Source organism: Vicia villosa, linkage group LG4, assembly GCF_029867415.1.
Source record: "Vicia villosa cultivar HV-30 ecotype Madison, WI linkage group LG4, Vvil1.0, whole genome shotgun sequence".
NCBI lineage: Eukaryota > Viridiplantae > Streptophyta > Magnoliopsida > Fabales > Fabaceae > Vicia > Vicia villosa.
In genome coordinates this window covers 113,763,491-113,789,709 of record NC_081183.1, presented here as the reverse complement: position 1 = coordinate 113,789,709, position 26,219 = coordinate 113,763,491, and the positions used below count along the sequence as shown (strand labels likewise).

The following is a 26,219-nucleotide window of genomic DNA, read 5'->3' as shown; positions in this document are numbered from 1 at the left end:
ATCTTTAAACCATCTCATCAATTCCATGATTTGCTTCACTAAAGCTCACCTTTACCGGATTTACCGGATTTTATCCATGTTCATGTCTTTACCGGATTTTATCATTTCTATAGCTTTGATAAAATCCGTGTTTACCTCAACTTTATTGCAACCCAAATCCTTCGCAAGAGATAACCCTGCAAAGATTCCCCAAAGCTCAGCTTTCTCAGTACTGCAGTTGCCTAAAAATTTTGGGAACCCTCCCTTGCAACCTCCACGATCATCCCTGATAATTCCTCCGCAGCCCGCCACATAACCATAACTGTTAGCTCCATCCGAATTTAATTTCACCCAGCATCTATTTGGAGGTTGCCACTTGATCTTTGTCGACGTATAGTCCTTACCCACTGTAACCTGCTTGCTTTTAATATTAGAGTAATAATCATTTACTCTATACTGCACTTGACTTCTCGTAAGAATCGGTCTATTGAAATTATCATCATAAATTTCCATGTTTTTCCAATACCAGTTACTATGTGCCATACCCCAAAATTTACCCGATACGATTCACGTCTATTAATTTATTGAGGGTATCAAAATTAGGAGTTATGGGGTTTAACATTTGTATTGTTAAACCAAATCTCTTATAAAAAAAACCTTCTATTAATCATTATTATTATCAAAATCAAATCTTATGAATCAAATATACAATAAAAGTCCAAATACAGAATCAATCTAATTTACAAATTGAATAAAATCCTAAAAACCTAAATCAAAACCTAAAATAAATCAAATCTTATTTCATGAATTAATTTACAACAAATCAAATATATTACAATCAATTACAAAGTAAATCTAATTTATAAAAATCAAATCAAAGATTGAATCACATCAAACAAAATCAAATCCAATTTATTAACAAATCAAATATATTACAATCAAATCTAATTTACAACAAATTGAATCATTCCTAATATGAATTAACCCTAAGGCTATAAATAAGAAACCTAAGTCTACAGAAAAGGGGATGAAGAAGAAACCCTAATCTAAAAGACGGAGAAAGAGAGATCGGAGAAGGGTGTTGAAGCGCGAAGCCTTCAACCTTGCGCCGACACCTGTAAGCAAAAAAGAAGAGGATTAATAAGGAGATTGGAGCTTACACGATCCATAATTCAAGATAAAAGGTAACGCGAGACACTTAGCTTAGGTTTTTATGTCGAATGCATGTGTGTTTTGATGTTGGTTTATGGAAATTTAGGGTCAGGGTTCTTCAACTTAGGGTTAGATTAACACCCCCTGGATTAATATTAAACAAAAAAATACACCTTATGCGTTCTAGTCAAAAGAAAGAATAATTAATTGTTTTAAATTACATGATTAATTTTAAATAATTGTTATTTGGTTCGATTGTATTTAATAGTCGCGTTGATTAATAATATTTCTTCGGATAAAAAATATTCAAATTGATATTAATAATTGGATATAATTTTACATGCACACTTAAGGTTTAATTCGTTAATTGTTTTAATCGAATCAATCGATTACGATGATTCGCGACAAAAATTAATTTTTGTCAAGCTAATTTATATTAGGGTCGATTTATTAATTGTTTTAATCAAATCAATTGATTATGATGATTAATAATCAATTATTCAAATTTACTTTAATTTATTTAATTTATTTAAACTGGTTCTATTTACTAAAGGTTTTAATCAATTCAGTTGGTTACGATAATTAGTAATTCTTTACTAATTTGTTAATTATGTTGATCAAATCAATTGATCAATGCGATTAATAAAATTTCAAAATATTGAAAAGGGTTGTATACCATATAATAAACTTTTAATATCTTCACAAACTACGAATTACACAAAACTGCGACAACTGCCAAACTGCGTACGGTAATTTAAAACACACTTCAACATACAAATTATAAAATGCATACAACCTCTAAAAAAACACCAACATACCCCGAACTACATAGACTCTGATCCCCCATAGAGAGGTACGTAGGCACTTGGTAACAAGGCGAGTCCCCTTCCCTAAAATTTCAATAGGTTTGAGATTTGCCCTATTTAACTTTCTGTCACCTTTCTTTATTAGCTATAAACCATTACCTTAGACAAAACCTCAGGAAAGGGTTAAGGGTGCCTAACACCTTCCCTTGACCTGATTATAATAACTTACCCAGATCTTTAAACTTCGTAGGGTTTCCTATTCGCCCTGGTAGAATAGGTGGCGACTCTAAAATCTAAAATTTTTAGGGCAGGTTGCTACAGCTGGTGATTCTGTTGGGGATAAACAAAAGGCGAATTATTATGCTCCTAGGTTTGGTTTAGGGGTTAGGTATATGGTTTATTATTAGGGTTTGGCTAATTTTTTAGGGTTAGAATTTTGGGTTAGGGTTTAAGTTTTTATTTTTTTCATTAAATATTTAATTTTCTCTTTATTTATTTACAGTTCTTATTTATTTACAGCAATTTAAATAAATATCTGTTTAATTGAATATTTGTTTTTTATTGCATTTTTGGGTTATATATAAATTGCTGTTAAAACATAAGTGTTGGAATTATCTTTAAGACCAGAGGAGACTTGCATCGCCTACGAGTCTTAATGATAATTCCACTCAGAGAGTTGAATATTCGGAAATGTCCAAAACGAGGCTTGACTTTGTTGAGGGCAGGACTGGGTATTTAGCTGATCTCTCTGGGAACCTACCCTTAAAACTCGAACATCATGGGCAAATGAGTTGTTCTAAAATCCAAAGAGACAAAAAGTCTCGGAGGCTACGAACGGCCCCATGAGACCTTTTAGAACATACTGTCATACCCCAAAATTTTCCTCCTTCATTCCATCTACAATGATTCAAAGATTAGGGTTCTATCTAAACAACACTACCTTAGTCAAGAGCCTCCTGAAGCTAGGGTTTGAGGTTCTCTTGAGGAAATCAATAAGGCAAGGTTCTTAATCAAGTCTCTATGGTCCATGATGATATAAGATAGTTCTATGGCAAAGATCAAGACCCAACTCCAAAGGTTACCTGCTCAAACAATTCCAAGATCCACAGTCAACTGATCCAAACCTAAAAGTCAACTACAATCAAAGCATGGTCCAGACCTTTGATCTTTGGTCAAACATCAAGTATAAAGGTCTATATCCATCATTTGATCAAAGTTTGATCATGATTTATCAGTAGAAACTCAGAGATGAACAAATACAAAAAGGTTCAAATTAGGGTTTCTCTAGGAGAAAGTCAACTCAACTTTGACTGGCCATAACTTTCACATGGAACATCAAAAATTACCCACTCAAAGCCTATTTTTAAGGAAATTGGATTCTCTACAACTTTGTCTCTCACAAGCCAAGGCTAGAAATGCTTCATTTGGGAGATATGATACAAAACATTACAAGTCCTTTTCAAACATCAAGTCAAAAGCAGTTTTTTGTCAAAGGGGATATGATCAAGATAAAAGCTCCAAATGAAAAATATGTTCCAAAGTGTCTTATAGAGGACATCTTTAGGTTTCCAAAAAGTCCTAGAACTCTTTCATAGCTTAAAAATTGAGTGAGATATGCTTAGTCAAAGTTGGGTAATTTTAGAGGATAACATGTGAAATAAAGGAGGTTCAAATTGGATTTCTTGCAAGTGGGCCTATATTTTATGACTCAAACTTGGTCCATAAGTTATCCAAACCATATGCCACGAGTTTTAACCTTTTATTTATTTTCATATAATTTTATTTCATTTAAAAAATGATTTAAAATGGTTTAATTAATGGAAAATTAAATATTTTTGTTAAAAGGTGCATATGGATTGATTCCAATCAGTATTTATGACCAAATATAATATAATTTTCGTGCATAAATGGATTGGAGGAGATTGATACAATATTAGCCAAGAATAGAAACTTTTGAATCAAGAATAAAATCAAATTTGTGAAACTTGGCAAGGTTGGATTTAATGATCATTGGGCCTCAATTTCTTAACCTAATGCAAGTCTATAAATAGTTGAAGGTGTGCACACGAATAAGGGTTGGGATTTCTGTCCAGAAGCATATTTGCAAGAGCTCGAAAATACACAAAGAAATCCAAACTCGGTTTGCAAGAATTCAGAGGTTTTAACAAGATTCCAAGGTTGCAATAGCTTGCTCGTGGCATTCTGAAGGTGATTGGATATTAGCATAGCATCAACACCCCCAGAATATCCTCCATTTAACTCAAGTAAGTCGCTCTGAAAACTTGGTCGATCTGAACAATTCATGCACTCTCATTGAAATCTAACTGCATATTTAGGTTTATCTTGATGCCATGAACGTTTCTGGGTTGTTTGTTTTGAGTTTACGTGCCTTAATCTCGTTTTGCCATTAGAGGCCGTTTCGAGTCCTAGGGTTGTGAATTGGGGTTTTTATTTAGAGGTAAAATTAGGTCATAATAAAGGTGTGGTTGAATTCGTATGATTCAGACGAGAGGAATAGGACAGGTGCGAAAAATTTATATGTATGTATGGGTTGTTCGCTATTTTTCAGGTAAGCTTGCTACGAGCGAAAACCATAGCCAATTCGTAGCTAATTCCCAGAAAAAACACAGGTCTGGTGGGGAAGATGATGAGGTGTCCCCATCTGGTTCGCCAGTTTAAAAATTCGCGCGCGTTTTATTAGGTTTTCGTTGTTTTTTTTATATATAATTAATTGAATGCGTTCGTTTAACACGAAGCGCTTCTGGATGCGTTGGCACATGTGTGTGTTGGTCACCCAAGGGTCCAGGGTTCGATCCCTGGCCCTTTCATATTATTTTTCTCAAATTTGTTCTCTGATTCCATGCGCCCACTGCCATAGGTCCCACCATAAACCCTCAATATCTCACCCTTGATTCTCCACTCAACCTAATCCAATAGCCCAGAACTGATGCCCATAACATGAACCCCTTTATCCAACCTCATTGAATCATAATCTCAATAAACTAAAAATTATTTTAATTAATATATTTATTTTGATTAAATCTTTTATATATATTTATTTATATAACAATAATTATTTTTTATAAATAAAATTAATATATAATATTAATATTAAAAATCATAATTTGTTGTTCGTTCCGATTAAATCGATTAATCGCTATGGTCAATAATAATTTTAATTAAAATATTATTTAATTAAAATGTAATTAATTTCGATTTGGTTAAATGGTTTCAACTATTTTATTAGTTGCGATGATTAACTTATTTATTTTCCATACCTCAATTCATTATTCTTTTTAATCGAATCAATTGATTACGAGGGGTAATGATGCAAATTAATTCATAAAAATTGTTAAAAAATACTATTATTCGTTATTAGTGATAATTAAATCAATTGATTAAAATTGGTAACGATACAACTACTAATCTGTTAACTATGGTAATTGAATCAATCGATTATTGCGGTTAATAGTACAAATTAAAATCAGGGTTGTACGCCCAAAGCCTAAAACATTTCCAAAACAAACCTTTTCCAATTCCTAACTTATCATAGGCTATTTCAAAAGCCTTTGAAGTAACTTTCAACCATATCAGATCAAATTCAAATCCTAAGGCGTACAACCCTTCCCCGAACTACGTAGACTCTGATCCTCCATAAGGAGGTACGTAGGCACTTGGCAACAAGGCGTACAACCCTTGTCCCGTTTTTTTTATTTCTTTGAATTACAAACCTTTAATTATGATAATCTTTGCCATTTTACCCTATAACTTTCTGTCACCTTTCTTTATATTAATCCTATAATGCAAACCATAGGAAAGGGTTGAGGGTGCCTAACACCTTCCCTCGACCTGAATATAGTATCTTACCCTGATCTCTTAACTGCGCGAGGTTTCCTATTTGCCTTGGTAGAATAGGTGGCGACTCTAATCTTTAATTTTTAGGGCAGGTTGCTACACATACCAATGGGAAAGGTAGACTTCCTAAACCGTTGCGTCGAACCTAAGAACTTAGGGCTTATGTGCTTATGTGTTTAATTATATGCTTTTATTATTTTATATCATATAATTGGTTGCATTCATCATTCATCATGTGCATTTCTTCATCATGTCTTATCCACGGGAATAAAAAAAAAGGGTTTTAAAAAAAATAAATAAAATAAATAATAATAAATGTGGATAAGACATGAACATAAACATCGCATTCATGACATGCATATCATTTCAAATCGTTTTTTAAAAAAACATTAAAAGGAGGAAATTGTCTTTATCTCCGATCACGTCATTGGAGAAGATAACCAAGCAACCATATCGCCATACCAAACTAGGTCTCAAAGAAAGAAAGCAAAGGAACAACTAGAGCATAATCAAGCCGCCCCTCGTGAAGAAGTGACCCAACTGAAGGGTACTGTGGAGGAAATTAAGGGAGGGATGACCCAAATGCTGAGTTTCATGAAGGAATTCATGGATAAACAAGAAAAGGGTAAGGAAACTCAAGATCAGTCCGAGGATATACAAGATGATGGTAACCCGCTGTTAGGATACATTCCAAGTATTGATTCTCACAGAATGAATGCCCGCTCTTCCAAAAGAGTCATCCGATCCCATGAGGAAGGAGAGACTTCTCAGGAAGGATTCATCCCTATTGCGCTGAAGGAAGGGGTATCCCGCAGAGTTTGCATTCCTGCCAATAATCCTCCTAAAGAGGATGATTACTTGGATCTGCAGTATGGCGATGTTGATAATATAATCCAGGTGCCTCCACACAAGCAAACTTCCCCTAACTCTGGAGAAGATTCTAAGGACAGTGGACAAATTAAGGCATTAGAAGAAAGGCTAAAGGCATTAGAAGAGTACGATGCCTTTGATGTGGATACCTTCGAAATGAGCTTGGTCCCAGACTTGACCATCCCACATAAGTTTAAGGTTCCTAACTTTGAAAAATACAAAGGACTCACATGCCCGAGAAATCACTTACGCATGTATGTACGAAAAATGACTGTCTACGCCCATGACCAAAAGCTGATGATACAGTTCTTCCAAGATAGCTTAAGTGGAGCGTCTGTTGATTGGTACATGCAGTTGGAAAAGTCCTATATCCGAAGCTGGAATGACCTTCTAATAAATTCTTAAAGCAATATAAGTACAACTTGGATATGGCGCCCAACCGGTTGCAACTACAAAATCTATCACAGAAGAAGGATGAAGCATTCAAGGAGTATGCACAAAGATTGTGAGAGATGGCTTCTCGAGTCCAACCTCCCTTGCTGGAGAAAGAACTGGTAGACATGTTTATGGGCACCTTGCAAGGACCATACTACGATAAGATGGTCGGAAGCGTATCTTCAGGATTCTCGGATTTGGTGGTTATTGGTGAAAGGATTGAAAATGGGATTAAGAACGGAAAGATACAAGGGGCATCCTCAGGTTCTTATCCCTCAAAGAGGCCCACCCCAACCTTCGCAAAGAACAAGGAAGGGGAGACCAATGTTGTAGTGCATCAAGAACCTAGACCTACTATGTCATTTCCACAACAGCAGAACAGGTTTCAAGGCCCTCAAAGGAAATTTGATCCTTTGCCTACATCCAAGAGCGAAATACTAAATACTTGATAAGCGAGTCATTGGTAGAGATCAAACCATTGGCACCTCCTCTTCCAGGGAAGGTTCTACCCAGATACAATGCCAATGAAAGGTATGAATACCATGCTAATTCCCCTGGACACACATTGGAAAAATGTAGGGCCTTCAGGCATAAAGTTCAGGATCTAATAGAGTCATGGGAAATTGCCTTTGATAAACCCAACGTGAAGACGAATCCTATGCCTCACCATGATGGGGTAGTCAATGCAATAGAGGTCGTTACCAAGCAAGAGTTGGTTCAACAAAGAAGTTCCCCCATAGATGCACTTAAGAGGTATCTACTTATAAAGGGGTTCATCTTAGAACATAAAGAAGCTTTTAAAGACACTCTGCAAAGGCTCATGGATCAAGGGTTGATTCAACTAAAGGAACACTCTGAGGAGGAATATGTAGCTATGGTGGATAGAAACGAGCCATTGGTGATACCTAGCCAAGGGACAAGGAAGCCATTAATTATCCCATGCTCTAAACCACCGTTGTGGATACCTGCACAAGAGCATACTAAGGTGATCCCAACCAACAAGAATAGAGCTCCATATCCTCTAGACAAAATGAAAACAGTGCCCTGGGAATACAATTCCGGTGCTAATACTTCAGTGTCAAATATCTTGGGACCTGGAGGCATGACCCGTAGTGGTCGCATATTCAAAACTGCGCAGGCACAACCAAAGCCTAATGAAAACTCGACACAAACAAGTGATCAAGCTGCGGTAGGATCAAATGTTAAGACTCCTAAGGATAAATAAGTCACTAATAAGGATGTCGAGGAATTTTTAGCTTTGATCAAGAAAAGTGATTATAGGGTGGTAGATCAGTTACAACAGACGCCATCCAAAATATCACTCCTATCACTACTAGTAAACTCCGAGAAGCATCGAGACGCCTTGATGAAGATTCTAAACGCCGCCCACATAACTAAGGACATCATTGTAAATCAATTTGATGGGATAGTGGCTAATCTCACCGCTGGGGCATGTCTGGGGTTTAGTGACCATGAGTTACCTCCGCAAGGAAAAGCGCACAACAAAGCCTTGCACATCTCTATACAATGCGGGAAATCTCATCTATATAGGGTTCTGATTGATACAGGTTCGTCACTAAATGTGATGCCAAAAGAAACCCTCGAAAAGATAGCCCTGGAAGGTCTTGTTGTCAGACCAAGCCGTCTAGTGGTCAAAGCCTTCGATGGATCACAGAGTCCAGTGTTTGGAGAAGTAGACCTACCGGTTGTAGTTGGTCCTTATACCTTCTGTATCAACTTCCAAGTGATGGAGATAGAGCAAGCTTACACATGCCTACTGGGGCGTCCTTGCTGTTACAAATAAGCAGAAATCTTCTGTTAAAATAAAGGTCTTTAATCATAGGTTTCTTAAATTGTCTCCACAATTAGAAACTACACAATCTTCAATATTTTGTCTTGATTCTTTTGACCTTTAAATCCTAATAAACTGACATAACAATCTGTTGCTAAAATTGCTCCACAATATAAGCTCCAAGATATTCTCCACAAATATCTCCATAAAATATGCTCCAAGTAACAACAATAAGTTGTTACACTTTTGCAACAGATTCTCCTATAAAATCTTTCCACATTTAGTTTCCTAAATATTCTCCTTAAATATAGCTCCACATAGGATTCAATGTTTTAGGAATATTCTATTTCTGCTATAAAAGAATCCAAACTGTCAGCTCAAATACGATGTCACGACATCTTCTTCGACATCCAAACTGTCAGCACAAATACGATGTCATGACATCTTCTTCGACATGTTGTTCCAGATGTTGAAACATTTCAACACAACATATTTCTTCATTAAATAGAACTTCCACCTGTTTTCTCTTACAAGTTATATTTCTATTTATCCTATTGCTGCTAAATTAGTTTTACCAAACATAAAGTCAATCCTTAAAAGCACTAACAATCTCCCCCTTTGGCTTATTTTGGCTAAAACTAATTTACATAACCTTTTTATTACAGAAGCATAAAAAATATAAGGGTTTAAACACTACAATTCAGTAGCAGCAATTTAGAAGTCTTCAGTAGTTATTGTTTATGATATTTCAAACTTTAGAAGTGACAGTCTTCAGTCTTCTTTTATGATGTTGAAACATCATACTAGGACATCTTTTTGGAAGGTCCAACTCCAATATTCTCTCTCTCTTTTAAGGATCCCACAGATCACACACAGTTTCTCCCCCTTAAAAGTTGCTCTTCAGAGATAACATAACATAACCACTTCTCCCCCTTTTTAGCCATAATAAGACAAAGGCTTTATTGAAGGAGAACTCACTATAGCATAGGAAACATAACATCACAGATATCATCTTCATAGAGAAGGAGAAAATTGAGCCCATGGTGCACATGAGGAAGAAAATACTAAATGCTCCCCCTCAAATTGAGAACTAAGCTATGACACAAATTGACACAACATCCTCTTTTAGAGCATAAGAGGATACTCACTAACGGAAATTTAAACACTTGGATTATCCATTTATAGACATAAAGAACAAGACCTCTATAAGGGAAAACTTATTTTGATTGAAAATGGAGGAAAAGATTCAGCTGCGTCTTTGACGTGAGCTTTAATAGCTCAAGAAACCGTTCGATTAGAATATATGCCAAATACCCTTAAGGTATTTAGGTCTATTCCTTTAGCAAAGGATCCTGAATCATATTATTCCTGGTTAGAGAAAGTTGAGTCGAAGAAAGCTCAATTCTAGAAATAATTAGGAATTTACAATTTAATCCAGTTGTCGAAGACTGGACTAGAGTATAATCAACCTATGCTGGTAGCGTCTTTGTACTTCTGGGACGCGACTCATAACAATTTCCATCTCTTATGTGGAATGGTCACTCCAACCCTTTTTGATGTGGCTGCTATTACTGGGCTTCACTCATTGGGAGAAGATTTCGACCCCAATTTTATGGATGTTGATACTATAAAATTCGGAAAGAGTAAAGCTACTTACACCTTATTCACTACGAGACATCACAATAAAGATAGTGATGATGTTTTTAATGAAGGGCACGTTGCTTTCCTGGCGCTTTGGCTATCGAGATGTGTCTTCTATTCGAGATTGCTAGAGGTGGCGAAAAGATATCTTGCTATGGAGAATCAGCTTAACTTTGGCAGGAAATTGGATTTAAGCCTGATGATTCTTGGATATCTTTATGAATGCGTTGGTGAATTTGCTGATCTTCTGAGAGCTTACGAAGCTGGTACCTCTTTGCTCTTTGCTGGACCTTTTTTGGTTGTTGCAGTTGTGGTTAAATGCCAATTTCGAGGCTGTCTTGCCAAAGAAAGGATTGGTTGATGAGAACGAAAATGTTATCAAGAACAGAGTAGTCGAAGGAACAAGGTTGGCCTACTTAACCCCTCAAGACGAAGGAGGTAAACTTCCTGAAGCCTTTCGAGCTTACATGCTGATGTTTGCAAAGCGTTATCGATTTAGTCCTTCGATTGCTCCTTTTGTTGAGAGGAAAGTAGGCCCAGAATGGTTTACTCGAGAATTTCTTGCCCCTTTACCAGAAGAACAGTCTGAATCTATAGCCATTTGGGAGGCATTTTTAACTCTTAAAATGTTATCCCATAGGCTGTGAACTACGATGAGTCACTACGCCCTCCTCAGTTATCAACTTAATCTTATTTAAAGACAATTTGGACTTGTTCAAATCAAACCCATGTCCATGTATGAAAAGAAGAGCCACATGTGCCTTCATTCAATATTCTCTACTGAAGAGAGTTTTGAATCAAAGACTGCAAGATACATTGGAATTACTTCTCTCACACCCATCTCTTTCAGACCTTCGTTCTATTGTACTCTGGAGTTTCACTCATGTTGGTCCGACTACCACCTTCAACAAATTTTTGATGTTCCCACTCTTTCGAAAGAACTAACTGCGGCTTTCGCTTCTACGCAGGAGCGTTTCAAGAAAGGTACTTCGACACATATCAAAGAAATACAAGCGTTCCAAAAATTCTTTGAAACTGCCTATAGGCCAGATGATCTTAGTCGAACCATTAGTGCGGCAACTTTTACCTTAAACGAAAAAATTTTCTAAAAAATTGGAGAGTCTGAAATTGCCTTCATACGTTCGTCCTGAACAACGTTATGAAACGACTTTCAAAATGTACCCTCGGAAATTCCCTCGATTGCCCAGTGCTGACTTTGGTGTGGCTTTTAGTCCCTCGTTTCCAGATTGGTTCGTCTGTGGGAATTTTACAAAGATTCTTTGCGAAGAGTCCAAAAAAAGTGGCGAACGAGTGGTTCCAACTAAGCATACCCTAGATAGTTTCAAAGGACATCTTCATATTGGCCTCGAACACGTTTGTGTTCTACCTCCGATACCTGAAGGCGTAGAACTGGAGAATCTTTCGATCTCACTTATTTTTATCTTTCTAAAATTCTTTATATTAACTTTTTTGTTCCCTTTACTTGACTGCAGCTCTTGGTCGAAGGCAGAATATTAAAGATTCGACGGCCGTTGCGCGAAATCCTGCCACTCTTTCAAAAGATAAAAAATCTAGTGAAGACTCCAGCAACTGTAGTAAATCAATGCCTATGGTAATCATCTGACTCTCGATTTATACACCTTAATTTATTGTTGTGAAATTATGACATTCTTTGTTTCAGAATACTCGAAAACCTCCCCCAACTCCAAAATGAAAAGCTACTTCAGATACCATCAGGATCAACTCTGATGCTGAAGACTAATCTCCTCCACATTCCAAATTGATAGTTAGGAAGAGGCCAAAAAATACAGTTCCTTTGGTTCAGGAAAAGGCTTCTGGGACTTCGAAGCCTAAAGCCTCAAATGACCAACAGGCATCTGAAGAACAACCCTTAAAAACTGTCAGGACTGCGACAGTTGTCGAAAGTCATAATTCTAGCCCAGATAATGCCTTTCCCAAGGTACACTACAATTCTGATCCTCATAAGTTTTTTGCTCACTCCAGATTCAAACCGATTCATTTCGTTTGTGTTGCGTAGGATTATATTGGTACTGCTACTTCAAATCTTAAGTTTGATAATCCTCCATCTAACAATCCTCCATATGATAATCCTTCAAGTATGTACTTTTGCTCGACTCCTCTCTTCATCTAACAAAGGTTCTCTTTGAAGGATCAAACTATGACCTTAATGATTTTCCTTTTTGCAGTTCCTACTCAAGAACAAATGTTTCAATATGGTCCTCTTTTACAATCTTCGGCCAATTCAGATACTGAGAGTGATGACGCATTAAAAAACACTCAATATCTATGTTTGCTGAAGTGGTACTTCAAGATGACCCGTCCCCTGAAATTCCACATAGAGACCAAGATATCGAAATGGAAGATAACCCACAACTGTTGAATATTAATGAAGGTGATGAACAGTCCAAAGAAGGCGAAGAAGCTGTTCCCACGGGCGAATATGAAACCAAAAATGAAGCTTCGAGCAAGCCAGAGGCAATAAATAAATCAAACCAACCTTCTTAAATTCTATCTCAAGCTAGATTGGACAACCTCGAGGCTACAAACCTTGCAGGTTTTCTTAAGGCTATGATGAATATAAGAAGAAGTTCGTCTGACAAGGGTGGAACCTCTTCGACAACTTCAGGGGAGAAAGCTACAAAATTAATTAGCCAAAGCCTCCTTCACCAAATAAAAGAGAAACTTTTTGATGTCGACTTGGTTCAAGCTGTGAGGGATAATGTTAAAATTTGCTTTGGCCTTAAAGACTTGCTGGAGAAGGTAGATGTGTTAAATGTTTCTGAAGAAGTCTCTCAAGTTCTAATTTCATTGGGCTTCTTGATTGATCAGCTTCAATCATACCAACTTTCCAAGCAAGATGTCTCTCAAAAGATTACTGCCAAAGTAAGTGTTCAATCCTCTTCATGGGATGTTGCCAATGCTTATAATATCAAGGTTGAGGCTATGAAAAATCAGCACTCAAAGTATGAAGCAGAATATGCAACTTGTGAGAAAAACATCAAGTCATGGGAACTACAAATAGAAGAGTTGAAGCAAAAGATACAGGCTGCAAAGGATCGTCAGGATGAGATCTGACAGCTTGATAACCAGAAGTTGAACGAAGAAATTAAAACTGGCATTCAACATATCGAAAAGGCCCAACAATTGGAAACTGAAATCGAAGAGTTGAAAAGACAACGAATTGTGGTTGAGCGTCGCCTGGTTGTATCTGCTTCTCAATATGCTCACATGAAGGCTACTCTTCCCATTGACTTTGACACTTGATTATCTTGCAAAAAATTTAGGCTTCTATTAACTTCGAACTTCTTTTTGTTCCTATCTTATTTTACATTTGACAATATTCATGGGTGGTTGTTATTTTGGGATGTAATATGTTGAGATATTGCCATTTTGGCGCTTTTTATTTAAAATACACCATTTTGGATATGCACTACTTTTCATTGTTATTTCTCCATTATTTTGATTTCTTGTAGAAATGGTATGTACTTATTCAAGTACTTTCCATTTACTTTCAGGATCCTTCGATCCTCTACTAATTCGTTTATCTCATGAGCATTATTTGAAAATACTTTTAAAATTCGAAAAGGCCCTTCCCAATGTGGGGACCATTTACCTAAAGCTTGATTCTTTCGATCTATAGGCAAAATAACTTTCCAAATTAAATCATTAACAGTAAAAGCCTTACCTTTGACCCTCTTATTATATGCTCTGGACACCCTTTCCTTTTGTCTTCTTAACATTTCTAATGCGCGCAGTGTCTCTTCGTCTAAATCTACCAATTCATTCATCGTCATTTCCCAATAACGGTTTGGAGAAATTTCTTCTTGTGTTTTGAATTCGAACTGATTGCAAGTATATTTCTACTGGCAATACTGCATCATGTCCAAGCGTAAGTCGGAAAGGTGTAGTATTAGTTGCTTCCTTAGGTGACGTTCGACAGGCCCAAAGTGCCTGATCCAAAGTCTTATACCAATTCTTTGGCTTTTTTCCCACATGTTTCTTTATCAAACCAATTATCACCTTATTGGCTGCTTCGACCTGACCATTTGCTTGGGCATAATAAGGTGTGGATGTTAACAATTTGAAACTCATTTCTTTTGCAAACTTGTGCATCTTTTGACCAATGAAGACTGGTCCTTGGTCTGTTGTTATGCTCTCTGGGATTCCAAGTCTATAGAGTATTTGTTTCTGAATGAATTCAATAACAATCTCTTGATCTACATTTACTAAAGGTATGGCTTCGACCCATTTTGTAAAGTAATTTATTCCTACCAGAATGTATCTTTGACTTTTTGATGAGGTGGGTCGAATCTCTCCAATTAAGTCCAATGCCCAACCTCTGAAAGGCCATGGCTTGATGATTGAGTGTAGTTCACTTCCAGGAGCATGTTGGAAACTTGCATGCATCTGACATTCTTGGCATCCTTTAGCAAACTCTATACAATCTCTCAACATAGTGGGCCAATACATTCCATAACGAAATAACAGCCATTTCATTTTATGGCCTGCTTGATGGGCTCCACAAGCTCCATTATGGACACTAGATAGCGCCAAATATGCCTCACTTTCTCTTAAGCATTTCAACAAAATTACCTCAGGAGTTTTCTTAAATAATTCATTTCCCATTAAGAAATAAGAAAATGCTTTGTATTTAGTCTTTCGATATGTGTCTGTCAAAGGGTCTCTGAGATAATTAACAATTGGACTCCCCCAATCTGTATCTATTAGATTGTCAATAGTCAATATTTCGAACTCCTCTTGGTTGGCGATGCCTAACTACAAATCTGATAGAGATAATCTGGTAGCCATTGCTTTTCCTCTGACTTCGACCAACTCTTCTAACCTTTCTTTTGACACTTTATATCCTGGTGCTATTTGTGCCAGATCATTTTCCTATTGATTCTTTATCCTGGAGACATGTTTTATATCCACATATTCGAATTTGTTAAGCAACCTATTTTCCATAACAAAGTACATAATCAAATTCTCCTTAATGCGCTTGTATTCCTTTGTTAATTGTTTGATCACCAATTCAGAATCTCCTTTAATTTTGACTTTGGTTGCCCCCAATTCCAACAAAGCTTCAAGTCCTGCAAGTAAGGCTTCATATTCTGCTTTGTTGTTTGAGCATAGAAGGCCTTCGATTCTATACTTGAGTTTTGTTGGAATTTGTTCAGGAGAAATTATCAGAATTCCAACTCCACTACCATCTTTATGTGTAGAACCATCGATGAATAATCTCCATGGTTTTACTTCGACATAATGCTGATTGTTTTCGACCACTGCATGGTCCACAATGAAATCTGATACTATTTGACCTTTCTTCGCTTTTAAAGGCAAAAAGGTTAAAGAGTACTCATTAAGGGCTAAAGCCCGTTTGCCAATTCGATTGTGCAATATTGGCTTTGACAACATGTGTTTAATAACATTGAAATGTGAAGAAACATAAAGTAGTTATATATAATATTTAAGTTTTATACAAGAAAAATATAAACATAGGCAGAGCTTTTCTATAGCAGTGTATATAGTCTCTGCATCATTTAATACTCTACTTAAATAATAAATGACTCTTTCGACGCCATCTTCGTCCTCTTGTGCTAACATGCTACCTATGGTAGTGTCGGAGGCTGATATATATAATCTCATAGGTTTCTTTTATAAAACTTTACAAAAAATATATCATAGAAAATAGAGCAACACTTCAGCGTAAGTTTTATATAGCCAAAAAGAAGTTTGTTGAAGGTTAGAATAGGTATACTCAATTTTAGTTGATTTTCCATAACAGTCAGTAAGGGAGTGGTCAACTATATAATATTGTAGTATAGTCCTTATGCAACGCTATCTAGATAGTGGAAACATATGTACCTCGTATACAAACCAATTTTGATCTTATCTTCTAATTTTTAGAGGCTTCTGATTGTTGAAAATAAAGCATGCTTAGAAGGACCAAAACTTAAATCTCCAGAGCCTAAATCTTTAGAGCCTTTAGAACTTATTCATCCAGAACCATATCTTTAGAGTCTTCAGCATTTGGTCTTCAAAATATATGTCTTTAGAATCTTCAGAACTTATTCTTCCAGAACCTTGTCTTTATAATCTTAAGAATTTGGACAACAGAATCTCCAGAACTTGGACAACAGAATCTTAGAACTAAAGGAGTCTACAGAAGCTTTTCCACAAGAGACATAATCAGAAGCTCTATCACTGGCGTTCATTTGAACTGTTGTTTAAGAAGAATTTTAGAACTTGACAACGTCTTTGTAAACACCCAGTGGTTTCTTCCAGAGCCAGAGTGTGTTTAGTTTATAACCTGATGATGTCACACACCTTTTCTTCAAAGTCAAAACCTGTTAGCAAAAGCTGCACACTAGACAGAAACTATTAGAGTACTAATATCATGTAATTTTATCATCAAAATATAAGGCCATATACATAACCAAATCTTATTCTTACAGGGTTGAGTTATGTTAGCTTTTTATTTCTTTCTTTTGTAATACACTATTATCATATTATGAACACAAGGTCTGGAATCTGGTTGTTTGCAGCGGATAAAACAAGTTCAGAATTAGAGAGTTAACAAAAGAGAGACATAAGCAATTTTTCCTGGTCCCTCCCACAAAATGAGAGTAGTCCAGTCCTCTTGAACTTCCAAGGACTTTCACCATAATCACTTATGATTTTAATTTCTCAAGCACACAAACTAGAGATTTTCAATGCTTAAACACACAAGTACAAAAGTAAGAGGCTTATAACAATCTATCCTAATTAGATGAAAGATAGTCTGGATGTTACAGTTGATATACAATCAGAGTTGATATACAATCAGAGGTAAAAAATAAACAATTCAATAAGACTCTTAAGACTTAATAATTTCTAGAATATACAAATGTTAAGAAATTATAAGTTAAACTTGTGCTTTTGATTTGACAGGATAAAAACTATTTTGATTGTCAAAGATTCGTAATTTTTCTTCAAGTCTTCATCTCCTTATATAGAGAAACAAAAAAGATTCGTTGAAGAAAAGAACTTACACAAAAGAGTCTTGGAGAAGTTTAATCATAGACGTTAAAATGCTTTAAACATGATTTTATTACCCTTAATTACATTTAATTTTTTCTAATTATAATGTCCTTATCATGTGTCTTTAGAACACATGTTAGCAGGACCCATTTTTTTTTTTTTGGATAGAGAGGGTGAAACGCCCGAGAGAAAACAAAACTACAACAGAGTTCTCCTAACAATGGAGGTGCCTAGCCAATTTGTTTCTAAAAGATGTTTTATAAATGTTGGAACCTCATGCTCAAATAAAGAAAAATTTCCACTCGCTGCTCCAAACTTAGCTAAGGCATCCACACAACGGTTCGCTTCTCTGAAGGTGTGAACTAGCTTAATATCTTTAAACCATCTCATCAATTCCATTATTTGCTTCACTAAAGTGTAACTATCCATGTTCATGTCTTTACCGGATTTTATCATTTCTATAGTTTTGATAAAATCCATGTTTACCTCAACTTTATTGCAACCCAAATCCTTCGCAAGAGATAACCCTGCAAAGATTCCCCAGAGCTCAGCTTTCTCAGTACTGCAGTTGCCTAAAAATTTTGAGAACCCTCCCTTGCAACCTCCACGATCATCCCTGATAATTCCTCTGTAGCCCGCCACATAACCATAACTGTTAGCTCCATCCGAATTTAATTTCACCCAATATCTATTTGGAGGTTGCCACTTGATCTTTGTCGACGTATACTCCTTACCCACTGTAACCTGCTTGCTCTTAATATTAGAGTAATAATCATTTACTATATACTGCACTTGACTTCTCGTAAGAATCGGTCTATTGAAATTATCATCACAAATTTCCATGTTTCTCCAATACCAGTTACTATGTGCCATACCCCAAAATTTACTCGATATGATTCACGTCTATTAATTTATTGAGGGTATCAAAATTAAGAGTTATGGGGTTTAACATTTGTATTGTTAAACCAAATCTCTTATAAAAAAAACCTTCTATTAATCATTATTATTATCAAAATTAAATCTTATGAATCAAATATACAATAAAAGTCCAAATACAGAATCAATCTAATTTACAAATTGAATAAAATCCTAAAAACCTAAATCAAAACCTAAAACAAAATCAAATCTTATTTCATGAATCAATTTACAACAAATCAAATATATTACAATCAATTACAAAGCAAATCTAATTTATAAAAATCAAATCAAAGATTGAATCACATCAAACAGAATCAAATCCAATTTTATTAACAAATCAAATATATTACAATCAAATCTAATTTACAACAAATTGAATCATTCCCAATATGAATTAACCCTAAGGCTATAAATAAGAAACCTAAGTCTACAGAAAAGAGGATGAAGAAGAAACCCTAATCTAAAAGACGGAGAAGGAGAGATCGGAGAAGGGTGTTGAAGCGCGAAGCCTTCAACCTTGCGCCGACACCTGCAAGCAAAAAAGAAGAGGATTAATAAGGAGATTGGAGCTTACACGATCCAAAATTCAAGATAAAAGGTAACCCGAGACACTTAGCTTAGGTTTTTATGTCGAATGCATCTGTGTTTTGATGTTGGTTTATGGAAATTTAGGGTCAGGGTTCTTCAACTTAGGGTTAGATTAACACCCCCTGGATTAATATTAAACAAAAAAATACACCTTATGCGTTCTAGTCAAAAGAAAGAATAATTAATTGTTTTAAATTACATGATTAATTTTAAATAATTGTTATTTGGTTCGATTGTATTTAATAGTCGCGCTGATTAATAATATTTCTTCGAATCAAAAATATTCAAATTGATATTAATAATTGGATATAATTTTACATGCACACTTAAGGTTTAATTCGTTAATTGTTTTAATTGAATCAATCGATTACGATGATTAGCGACAAAAATTAATTTTGGTCAAGCTAATTTATATTAGGGTCGATTTATTAATTGTTTTAATCAAATCAATTGATTATGATGATTAATAATCAATTATTCAAATTTACTTTAATTTATTTAAACTGGTTCTATTTACTAAAGGTTTTAATCAATTCAGTTGGTTACGATAATTAGTAATTCTTTAATAATTTGTTAATTATGTTGATCAAATCAATTGATCAACGCGGTTAATAAAATTTCAAAATATTAAAAAGGGTTGTATGCCATATAATAAACTTTTAATATCTTCACAAACTACGAATTACACAAAACTGCGACAATTGCCAAACTGCGTACGGTAATTTAAAACACACTTCAACATACAAATTATAAAATGCATACAACCTCTAAAAAAACACCAGCATACCCCGAACTACATAGACTCTGATCCCCCATAGAGAGGTACGTAGGCACTTGGTAACAAGGCGAGTCCCCTTCCCCAAAATTTCAATAGGTTTTTGATTTGCCCTATTTAACTTTCTGTCACCTTTCTTTATTAGCTATAAACCATTACCTTAGACAAAATCTTAGGAAAGGGTTAAGGGTGCCTAACACCTTCCCTTGACTTGATTATAATTACTTACCCAGATCTTTAAACTTCGTAGGGTTTCCTATTCGCCCTGGTAGAATAGGTGGCGACTCTAAAATCTAAAATTTTTAGGGCAGGTTGCTACAGCTAGTGACTCTGTTGGGGATAAACAAAAGGCGAATTATTATGCTCCTAGGTTTGGTTTAGGGTTTAGGTATATGGTTAATTATTAGGGTTTAGCTAATTTTTTAGGGTTAGGATTTTGGGTTAGGGTTTAAGTTTTTATTTTTTTCATTAAATATTTAATTTTCTCTTTATTTATTTACAGTTCTTATTTATTTACAGCAATTTAAATAAATATCTGTTTAATTGAATATTTGTTTTTTATTGCATTTTTGGCTTATATATAAATTGCTGTTAAAACATAAGTGTGGGAATTATCTTTAAGACCAGAGGAGACTTGCATCGCCTACGAGTCTTAATGATAATTCCACTCAGAGAGTTGAATATTCGGAAATGTCCAAAACGAGGCTTGACTTTGTTGAGGGCAGGACTGGGTATTTAGTTGATCTCTCTGGGAACCTACTCTTAAAACTCGAACCTCATGGGCAAATGAGTTGTTCTAAAATCCAAAGAGACAAAAAGTCTCGGAGGCTACGAACGGCCCCATGAGACCTTTTAGAACATACCAATGGGAAAGGTAGACTCCCTAAACCGTTGCGTCGAACCTAAGAACTTAGGGCTTATGTGCTTATGTGTTTAATTATATACTTTTATTATTTTATATCATATAATTGGTTGCATTCATCATTCATCATGTGCATTTCTTCATCATGTCTTATCCACGGGAATAAAAAAAAGGGGTTTTAAAAAAAAATTAAAAAAAATAAAAAAAAAATAATAATAAATGTGGATAAGACATGAACATAAACATAGCATTCATGACATGCATATCATTTCAAATCGTTTTTTAAAAAAACATTAAAAGGAGGAAATTGTCTTTATCTCCAGTCACGTCATTGGAGAAGATAACCAAGCAACCATATCGCCATACCAAACTAGGTCTCAAAGAAAGAAAGCAAAGGAACAACTAGAGCAGGATCAAGCCGCCCTTCGTGAAGAAGTGACCCAACTGAAGGGTACTGTGGAGGAAATTAAGGGAGGGATGACCCAAATGCTGAGTTTCATGAAGGAATTCATGGATAAACAAGAAAAGGGTAAGGAAACTCAAGATCAGTCCGAGGATATACCAGATGATGGTAACCCGCTGTTAGGATACATTCCAAGTATTGATTCTCACAGAATGAATGCCCGCTCTTCCAAAAGAGTCATCCGATCCCATGAGGAAGGAGAGACTTCTCAGGAAGGATTCATCCCTATTGCGCTGAAGGAAGGGGTATCCCGCACAGTTCGCATTCCTGCCAATAATCCTCCTAAAGAGGATGATTACTTGGATCAACAGTATGGCGATGTTGATAATATAATCCAGGTACCTCCACACAAGCAAACTTCCCCTAACTCTGGAGGAGATTCTAAGGACAGTGGACAAATTAAGGCATTAGAGGAAAGGCTAAAGGCAGTAGAAGAGTACGATGTCTTTGATGTGGATACCTTCGAAATGAGCTTGGTCCCAGACTTGACCATCCCACATAAGTTTAAGGTTCCTAACTTTGAAAAATACAAAGGACTCACATGCCCGAGAAATCACTTACGCATCTATGTACGAAAAATGGCTGCCTACGCCCATGACCAAAAGCTGATGATACAATTCTTCCAAGATAGCTTAAGTGGAGCGTCTGTTGATTGGTACATGCAGTTGGAAAAGTCCTATATCCGAAGCTGGAATGACCTTATAATAAATTCTTAAAGCAATATAAGTACAACTTGGATATGGCGCCCAACCGGTTGCAACTACAAAATCTATCACAGAAGAAGGATGAAGCATTCAAGGAGTATGCACAAAGATGGCGAGAGATGGCTTCTCGAGTCCAACCTCCCTTGCTGGAGAAAGAACTTGTAGACATGTTTATGGGCACCTTGCAAGGACCATACTACGATAAGATGGTCGGAAGCGTATCTTCAGGATTCTCGGATTTGGTGGTTATTGGTGAAAGGATTGAAAATGGGATTAAGAACGGAAAGATACAAGGGGCATCCTCAGGTTCTTATCCCTCAAAGAGGCCCACCCTAACCTTCGCAAAGAAGAAGGAAGGGGAGACCAATGCAGTAGTGCATCAAGAACCTAGACCTACTATGTCATTTCCACAACAGCAGAACAGGTTTCAAGGCCCTCAAAGGAAATTTGATCCTTTGCCTACATCCAAGAGCGAAATACTAAATACTTGATAAGTGAGTCATTGGTAGAGATCAAACCATTGGCACCTCCTCTTCTAGGGAAGGTTCTACCCAAATCAATGCCAATGAAAGGTGCGAATACCATGCTAATTCCCCTAGACACACATTGGAAAAATGTTGGGCCTTCAGGCATAAAGTTTAGGATCTAATAGAGTCAGGGGAAATTGCCTTTGATAAAACCAACGTGAAGACGAATCCTATGCCTCACCATGATGGGGCAGTCAATGCAATAGAGTTCGTTACCAAGCAAGAGTTGGTTCAACAAAGAAGTTCCCCCATAGACGCACTTAAGAGGTATCTACTTATAAAGGGGTTCATCTTAGAACATAAAGAAGCTTTTAAAGACACTCTGCAAAGGCTCATGGATCAAGGGTTGATTCAACTAAAGGAACACTCTGAGGAGGAATATGTAGCTATGGTGGATAGAAACGAGCCATTGCTGATACCTAGCCAAGGGACAAGGAAGCCATTAATCATCCCATGCTCTAAACCACCGTTGTGGATACCTGCACAAGAGCATACTAAGGTGATCCCGACCAACAAGAATAGAGCTCCATATCCTTTAGTCAAAATGAAAACAGTACCCTGGGAATACAATTCCGGTGCTAATACTTCAGTGTCAAATATCTTGGGACCTGGAGGCATGACCCATAGTGGTCGCATATTCAAAACTGCACAGGCACAACCAAAGCCTAATGAAAACTCGACACAAACGAGTGATCAAGCTGCGATAGGATCAAATGTTGATACTCCTAAGGATAAAGAAGTCACTAATAAGGATGTCGAGGAATTTTTAGGTTTGATCAAGAAAAGTGATTATAGGGTGGTAGATCAGTTACAACAGACGCCATCCAAAATATCACTACTAGTAAACTCCGAGAAGCATCGAGACGCCTTGATGAAGATTATGAACGCCGCCCACATAACTAAGGACATCATTGTAAATCAATTTGATGGGATAGTGGCTAATCTCACCGTTGGGGCATGTCTGGGGTTTAGTGACCATTAGTTACCTCCGCAAGGAAAAGCACACAACAAAGCCTTGCACATCTCTATACAATGCAGGAAAGCTCATCTATCTAGGGTTCTGATTGATACAGGTTCGTCACTAAATGTGATGCCAAAAGAACCCCTCGAAAAGATAGCCCTGGAAGGTCTTGTTGTCAGACCAAGCCATCTAGTGGTCAAAGCCTTCGATGGATCACAGAGTCCAGTGTTTGGAGAAGTAGACCTACCGGTTGCAGTTGGTCCTTATACCTTCTGTATCAACTTCCAAGTGATGGAGATAGAGCCAGCTTACACATGCCTACGGGGCGTCCTTAGATTCACGCAGCTGGGGCAGTCACATCTACTCTTCATCAGAAAATAAAATTAGTGGATTAAAATTCCATAGTAACTGTAAATGGAGTGGAAGATATATTTGTCGGCAACTTGGATTCATACAAATATATCGAGGCTGGAGAAGGGGCATTAGAAACTGCGTTCCAGGCGTTAGAGATTGCAACTGCAGTCACACTACCCGTGGAGAAAATACGAAGGGCGGTAACATCTTGGAGAGACCTACAAGACATGAATGTGGAAGGCTAGGGAAAAGTTCCGGAAATCCTGGAGAAGAAGGATCGCTTAGGGTTAGGATATCAACCATCGAAGATCACAAACGCTGCAAAAGAGGAACAACGATTCCCCCCGATTATGCAGACTTTCGTGATAGACGGGTACGAACATGTAGCTATGATATCCAACACGGACTCTGTCATACCCCAAAATTTGACCATTATATTTATTCATATTTCAGTCCATCTGACTTTCAAATGCTCAAAGATACACAAGAAGGAAACATGCAGTCTCTCTCCTAAGCAACAACCTCTAAACTAGGGTTTTGTATTTCTCAAAGTAAAATCAAGTTCTAAGACCTCAAATGGATCCCATGGCTTCTCATAAGCTTCAAAGGTCCCTCATGCCAAGTGTCAAGCTCTGATGCCAAGGATTGATCACTCAATTGCTCAAAAAGTCAACAGTTGACTAAGTTTACCTAAAAGTCAAATGTGGTCAAAGTACAATCAAAATTCCTGATTTTGGGTCAACATCCTTATTTTGAAGTATCATTCATCATTTGATCAAGGATTGATCATGATTCATCAAGGAAACCTCTAAAATCATCAAAACTCAAACTTTATAAATTAGGGTTTTTGGACCTAAAGTCAACTGAACTTTGACCAGCCATAACTTTCACATGGAACATCAGAAATTTTCCATCCAAATCTCAATTTGAATGAAATTGAATTCTCTACAACTTTGTCTCTCACAAGCCAAGGCCAGAAATGCACCATTTGGGAGATATGAGCCAAAACATTACAAGTCCTTCTAAAGGATCGCAAAAAGCTGTTTTTCGTCAGGAGCCATATCATCAAGATAAAATCTCTGAATGGAAAATATGTTCCAAAGTGGCTTTTAGAGGACATCTTGGGCTTTCCAAAAAGTCCTAGATCATCTCCATATGATAAACATTGAAGGAGTTATGGTTTGCTAAAGTCGGCCAAAATTCAAGGAATGCACAAAAGTCATGGTGAACAAACTTGATCGTTTTGACTGTTGGGCTTAGGTTTTGGACTCTAAACATGTTCATGACCCATTACAAGACTCATGATGCCATTATTTTATTTTTATTTGGAATTTATTTATTTAAATTCTTAAATAAAGTAAACAAATAATGTAAAACATAAAAGATATAGTATTGGTTTATTTTGTGATCAAATCTTGAGTAAATATCTGAGCTTAATATATGGAAATTCGTGAGGAATAGTTGGGGCAAGATAGGTTTCAAAAATAGAAAGATTCATGTATATTATCAAGCAAATATTTATTCAAAAAATATGTGGATCCAAGCCCATGCTTCTAACCTAATGCACTCCCTATATATATCCAAATTCATTCAACACTAGGGGAGAACGAAAAAAGAGAAGAAAACCCTAGCCTCCAACCTTGCTAAAGCTTTCAAGAAATTCAAAAAAAACTAGGGCACAAGATATCTTCCCCTACAGCCAACCTCAGATAATTTTGAGGCATGCATCACGTTCTTGAAGTTACCAGCAGTCTTCCTCAACATTTTTGAAGTCAGCAACGCGCCAAAACATCACCAGCAGGACCACACCGGTTTGGATCATCGTTTTGAGGATTTGGTAGAGGAACGAAGAGTCACCATTGTTAGGGCTTGAAAACGGCAAAGCTTCGAAACCCTAGTTGCAGACCATTTCTGAGAAAACTAAGCCCACCATCAAAATCGCAGGGGTCGATTTATTTGATCTGGGTCTTTTTTTGTTTCTTTTGATGCTTGTATTGCAGGTTTGATGTTGGAGGTGATCGGAGATGGTGATCGGGATCACTGTTCCGGTGGATGCAAAAACCTTGGGAAAATTGAATTCGTTGCGTGACACTTTCATGACCTTCCATTGGACAGTCAAAGTCAAGCGTCCTCTCTCTACAGTTTCGATTGGCTGCAGCATAATATGTGGGCCCAATTCTGATAAGTTTTTTTTACTTTTCCACTTAAGTTCCTTTGTTTTTATATTTATTATGCTTTGGTTAACCCACTAACAACAAAAACAAGCATCTTAATTGGCCAGGCGGAAGGACTTATGAGACAAGTGACATGGGATCGATCCCTGGCAATTACATGTATTTTTACTATTTTCTTGGATAGTCTTTGATTGCAGATCCAATGTACTCAATCAACGCGCGCCCACGGTACAACCACCAACGTCAGCCGATGGATCTTTCCAAAGACGAATCTAAGGGTCCTGGAGACGCTGCCTCATCATGGACATCCCAAGCCTCCTCA

General features: G+C 36.6%; 2 protein-coding genes across 2 annotated transcripts; both read right to left on the bottom strand.

Moving 5' to 3' along the window:
- Positions 1-14,331: 14,331 nt before the first annotated feature.
- Positions 14,332-15,006, bottom strand: LOC131597701 (uncharacterized). Its single transcript, XM_058870379.1, has one exon. It carries the CDS (start codon positions 15,004-15,006, stop codon positions 14,332-14,334), a length of 675 nt encoding a protein of 224 aa, XP_058726362.1.
- A 2,763-nt stretch (positions 15,007-17,769) lies between these two features.
- LOC131597700 (uncharacterized) lies at positions 17,770-18,414 on the bottom strand. The gene has a single exon (XM_058870378.1). It carries the CDS (start codon positions 18,412-18,414, stop codon positions 17,770-17,772), a length of 645 nt encoding a protein of 214 aa, XP_058726361.1.
- Positions 18,415-26,219: the final 7,805 nt, after the last annotated feature.